Source organism: Quercus lobata, chromosome 10, assembly GCF_001633185.2.
Source record: "Quercus lobata isolate SW786 chromosome 10, ValleyOak3.0 Primary Assembly, whole genome shotgun sequence".
NCBI lineage: Eukaryota > Viridiplantae > Streptophyta > Magnoliopsida > Fagales > Fagaceae > Quercus > Quercus lobata.
In genome coordinates, this window is record NC_044913.1 from 6,006,841 (window position 1) to 6,012,328 (window position 5,488).

At 34.9% G+C, this 5,488-nt stretch overlaps 1 protein-coding gene across 1 annotated transcript; it reads right to left on the reverse strand.

The window, feature by feature from the left end:
• Positions 1 to 438: 438 nt before the first annotated feature.
• On the reverse strand, positions 439 to 5,247 carry LOC115964117 (probable galactinol--sucrose galactosyltransferase 2). The gene is made up of 14 exons (XM_031083442.1): positions 4,928 to 5,247; positions 3,781 to 4,049; positions 3,585 to 3,675; positions 3,447 to 3,495; positions 3,269 to 3,360; positions 3,043 to 3,150; positions 2,824 to 2,943; positions 2,316 to 2,726; positions 2,087 to 2,228; positions 1,767 to 1,834; positions 1,504 to 1,638; positions 1,174 to 1,400; positions 996 to 1,084; positions 439 to 910 (listed from the first exon to the last, which is right to left on the reverse strand). Exons 1-14 carry the CDS (start codon positions 5,107 to 5,109, stop codon positions 629 to 631), a joined length of 2,265 nt encoding a protein of 754 aa, XP_030939302.1. The 5' UTR covers positions 5,110 to 5,247; the 3' UTR covers positions 439 to 628.
• Positions 5,248 to 5,488: the final 241 nt, after the last annotated feature.

Below are 5,488 nucleotides of genomic sequence, written 5' to 3' on the forward strand. Positions count from 1 at the left end.
AATAATTCCTCATGTTGGACTATCTATAGATGGAAAACCACAAGCTTTAGTGCAATCACATTCAGATGAGATTTGTAATGACTACGGCAAAATTTTTATCTATAGTATCATGGAATAAAAATCCTTGTAGCTAAGGTACGAATTAATTTGGATGGACATCCTAATGGTATCATCTCAATGTCACTAGCCAGCATTTAATGTAGCAGTATTTTTATATCTTTTCCTTTATTTCACCAAATTGAACAACTGCAACATGTATTATTATTATTTTTTCAAAAATTGTTCAATCACACGCAAAAGAATATTTACCATTTGGCTTACTTATGCACTAATGATATTTCTCATTTGCCCAGCAATAAAGAAGAAATTTTTTCCTATGATGCTTGATATGTCAGAGATTGTAGCATAACTCCCACAAATTATAAAAACAGACCAAGATCAATTCCTGTTTTGGGGAAAAGCAAATTGGCTAACATCAATATTGCATATTTATATTCAAGTAAACAAGTTGTTTACATTATTATACATTCTATCTAAATCTGTTTACAACAGATAAACACATTATGTTCTTCACTTGCAACCGTTCAAAGTACTTCATCCATTGCATAATTCCTCGGGCATAGACACCTCAATAGACAAACTCAATGTCTCCTAATTTGCATTCACCTTGAATTTTAACTGTCAATAATCCATCTTCAGCATTGTATGTGAATTCCTCTTTTTTCATATTTACCATACAACATTTTGGTTTGGTGCTTGAATAGGCTCCAAACCGGCCACAGCCTCGCCCTTTGATTTTTATTTTGCAACTTGAAAGATCCTTGGTGCAGTTCAGAGCTTCTACTGCCCCTCCTGAGTTATACATGTCAAGCAGTCCCAATGGAGCGAAGAGAAGATCATTACCAAAAACCTGTTCACAACATAAAGGACATGATTTGCATTGAACTAAATAGTAAGAAAATTCATAGGAAATAAATGTTGGTTAAACTACTTACCCTGATTGGAGAGATGGTATATAGTTCACATGTAAGAGTTTTCAAGGACACTTCAAGTGAACCTTTCCTTGGCAATTTATTAAGAGATCCTGAAATATAATAGACTTGATGTTATTCTAGAGAAGTTGATTTTGGACGCAATTTGTTTGGTCAAATTAACATGGACTGGAAAGTTAACCTGAATTAAAGGCATATATTGCACAATCTCCATTCCAACTTTCATCAGCTACCTCTTCAAGAAATTCAACATCATGGGGACTCACATGACATGAGATGGATGAAGAAGTAGATGTGGCATTACAATTATCTTGAGCTACTTCTTTAAGTGGCCAACTTCCTGCTCCTTGACAATTAAAAACACCCATGACCCCAGATAACTTATTCAAGTTCCATATTTTCAACATGCTGCAAATAGTCAATGCGCATGGTAATTAGGAGACGCTGATTTTAAATTGAAAAAATAATTAGTCTTAGATTGAGAAAATAAGAACTTAGGAAATTAATTTACCTCTTCTTGTCCATAACTGGGTCTACAAACAAACAGTCTCGACTAGGCCGGCCTGCATATCTAGCTCTTAAGACTGACCCATCAGGCAATACTAGCTTTCGGAGAATTTTGAAATCCTGTTTGATAGGCTTGTCACTGTATTGAAATTGAATAACTCGTAAGAATTTTCTTCCTCACCATTGGAGAATTAAAGCTAAGCATAAAATATCATTCTCTTTCAAAGACATGTAAATTTAATCAAAATCGATGCTTTTGTGTCTCACCTTACATATATTGCACACCCACCAATTGCTCTTGCTGCAGCATGAAATTCAGCTGTATCATGTTTGCTCTGAATAAAGAAAGACAAAACACTTTAGATTTTGCAACCCACATGGTTTTAAGCTTCCACTACATTGTAGAAATGCACTAGATGTTGGACAATTGTGGGTCAAGTATCTATCAGTATATCAAGTCAATTTTGAACATCTTGTTATGACTTATGAGTACTATAGAATAAATGATTCAGCAATTTTATCAATCAAAACAAGTTACTGCAGCTCTTTGGTCTGCAGGGAATAATATTATGTGTAGGAAATCTTACATGGAACATGTCCCAATCCGGCACCACAATCTCCCCTAGAAGAAGACTATTAAAAGCCACAGAAGCAATATGTAAAGTCTGAAATGTTGGTTCTCTTGGCATGAAATCCTCTGATGCTCTTGCAACTGCACTCTTCTTTGAACTGAAAGCAAAAAAAATCAATGAGAAACTACATTCCAACTTTGTAACATAAGATTATATGTGTATGAAATCAAGAGAGCAGGCAAACCTATAGATTGAGTCTGAATTGTGACTCATGCAGCAAATCAGGTTATTGTCCTTGAAGTTCCTTGCAATAGATTGCTCAAGTGCTTCTTGATAGCATCTAGTCAATGACACCCGTCCACCGACCCCAGAACCTAAGGTTTCTATCAAATTCTGAACATCAACCTTGACTCCATCCACACTGCAGCTTGCAAGATAGCTGTGGAGATCGTTATAAAACTCAAAGATTTTTTGGGGTTCTATAATCCCTACTCCATATTTTTCCAAGCTGTCCATGGCAATGTCTCTAAGATTCCCTGTGTTACCAGGTGACTGAATTGGATAGGCAATCTTTGGATTGTACTTTTTCATTGTTTCCGATGATGGAAGCACACCACCCCAATAACCAGCTAAAGCATGCCACATGTAAACAAATCTGAATAGATAATTAAGTCTCCATGGTCAAAATTACTGAAAGTTTTAACTAGATCTTAAACAGAAATAGAATTCCACTTCCAGATTGGAAAACTTACTTTATTCCATATTTGTCTTTGATTGAATCAATAAAATCATGGAGATCAATGCATGTATTATCTGAACCCGAACTCTTGAACTTATTGTTTTCTTTGATGTCCACCAATCTGCTTGCAAACCTATGGATCAACCAAAGAAACAAGGTGGATGATAAACAAACTGATACAGATTGCTTCTAGTTTATAGAAGGTAAATGAACTTGTAAAAGGAAGACTTACTGTGTCCCTTCAATAAACGGTTCACCTTCTTTGCTGAACTCATTTACTGTCTCTTGCCATCCGTCATCAATGATCAGAAATTTAGGTAAACAGCCTCCTTCCAAGAAACTGAAGAATTCAGAATACAAGATAGAACAATAATTAGATTATGGATTAAGTTTCAGATTAATTGGTGCACCTTTTAGTCAAAAAACTGACTCAAGTACATATGACTTTCTTATAGTACCTTTGAAGACCCTCTTTGATCCCTTGTGGACTGACTTCAGTGTAGAAAGCATCCCAAGTGCACCATCCAAACCAGTCCAAGTGGGCCGGCATCTAATGATTCAATCACAATAGGTTAATTAATTGAAATGCAATATACACATGCTCTCAAAATGGTAAAGTATTTGGATTTTTATTACCTTCTTGTTTTCAATGTGGCTAAAAGTACCTTTTTGCTTCTCAAGTATCCTACATTATACATGTGGAAGTGTTAGATTATGTAACTGACTACTTTACATAGACACACAATAAAAGCAAGGCCAATTAAGTGAACATACTTGATAGAATTTTTAAGGAGCTCAAATGGGTTGTCCCCAGAATTAATGAATACTGCTTCCAATGATTGGGAGGTTTGAACATTGACATCTCCTGAAGAAATTAGAACAGCAAAATAGCAAACCAGGATCAAAATAAAATTTAGTTGATCATATGAAAACTAAAGAAAAAAAGAAGCTAATAGAAGAGCCGACGAACCACTTTCAACACAAAACTGAAGCTCATTTGCAGGAGTCCCTTGCAAACTTGTCCTAAATTGTCCTTCCAACACAGGCAAGAAAAGAATGTAGAAGGTGTTTTCAGTATAATTTGGATCAGAAGAAATCTCATCATGCAGGGCAGACTGTTCCCTTGCTTCCAAGAGAAGCATTTGCGTTTCCAGTGGAATTTCACTACCCGATTTCCCAACACGTGGTATCATCCACCAGATTTTTACTCTGAAGAGAGACAAGAACTTGTATCCTCCCCTGCGAAGGCCATATGTTTTTCATGTCAAACTATAATAAACAGGACAAAGTAATGTCTAAATACCTTCATATCGAACTTCACCAAACAGAATTTAATATTCACTTGCACCACTCTCAGTAACTTAGATTTTTCCTTTTGAGGATGATACCAGTAATAGTAACATTTAATGTTTTACCTTACGTGTCCGTTTGACAAAGATTATTTTTGTCAATTTATTTTATTATTCAGCTCATTTTTATTACTATTTATAGGTTTCATTACACTTTTTAATACTATTTTTTTACCAACTTATTTTATTATTCAACTTATTTTTGTATTATTTTAAATTGAAAAATTTCAATTTCAACCAAATAAACTGATTCCAAACGTACCCTACAAGTCCTTGATTTCTTCCATATAACTTTGAGTCTTCACCAAGTACTCATCACTAGCGACATATAAGATTTACAAATTTGGAATTTGGGAAAGTCAGAATGAAAATATTCTGTTCTATGAGTACTCAACCTGACACATCTTTCCAAATTCCTTGAAACATATAGTTTTACTATTTAATTTAATTCATCAATTAGAATATGAGAAAAATGCCACAAGCAATAGCTAAAAGATAATTAAAAAAAATTACCAAAAACTTGGGAATTGGGTTTGAATGCTGTTGTATCAACATTCTGCTATAACTTTTCCAAGATGCACATTCTTTCCATCCAAACATATCATGAAAGGAAAATATAGAAAAGCATGCAAAGAAATTTCAGGATGGAAATTTGTTTTCCTATCAGCTTAAGATTTTGGACAATCAGTAGTTTAAATGGTTAAGTGATTAATATTCACCATTTCTTATCAAAGATAATGTAAAGGCAAAGAAAGAACAGAAACTCACTCAAGAACACCAAGACTGAAAACATGACGTGAACTTGGAGAAGTTGAAGTTGCACCCAAGAAAGCCGAGCCCCCGGAGCCAACCTGAGAAACAGCAACATTTTCAGGCACTCCGGTCAAAACCACCTTGCCCCTCACCATGAGACAACCATCCTTAACAATCGGTGTGGCTGTGATCGTCATTTTCACCTCCAACACCACCAGCACTACTTAGACTTTTTGCTTTGATGAAAAGGGTTAACAAAAACTTGTGAAAGAGACTAAGATAAATCAAAATCAGAGACTAAGATACAGAGAAGATGGTGAAAAAACGTGTACAACTTAAACCCAGATGGGGAATGCTATATATATATAAATATATATGCGTGTTTTTTTAGAAAGAGTAAAAAGTCTAGGACATGATTTTTGACCAGTTTGATTATTATATTTAAAATGGGAATGGTCTAGTTTCTATTAATGTAGTGGAAGACACGCAGGTACTGCCAAGCTAGCTAGTTCATTTTGTTTATCCGAAGAAGGTAGCATCTATGAAGAAAGATACGTGGTTGGATTCTTCCAGAGT

Bases quoted from the DNA above. Each gene is read 5' to 3' on its own strand.
- LOC115964117 (XM_031083442.1), bottom strand. From the start codon at position 5,109: ATGACGATCACAGCCACACCGATTGTTAAGGATGGTTGTCTCATGGTG. The intron at 4,050-4,927 runs GTGAGTTTCTGT...TGGCCTTCGCAG, and splicing joins TTCAGTCTTGGTGTTCTTGA to GGGAGGATACAAGTTCTTGT. The intron at 2,727-2,823 runs GTAAGTTTTCCA...TTATCTATTCAG, and splicing joins AAAGACAAATATGGAATAAA to ATTTGTTTACATGTGGCATG.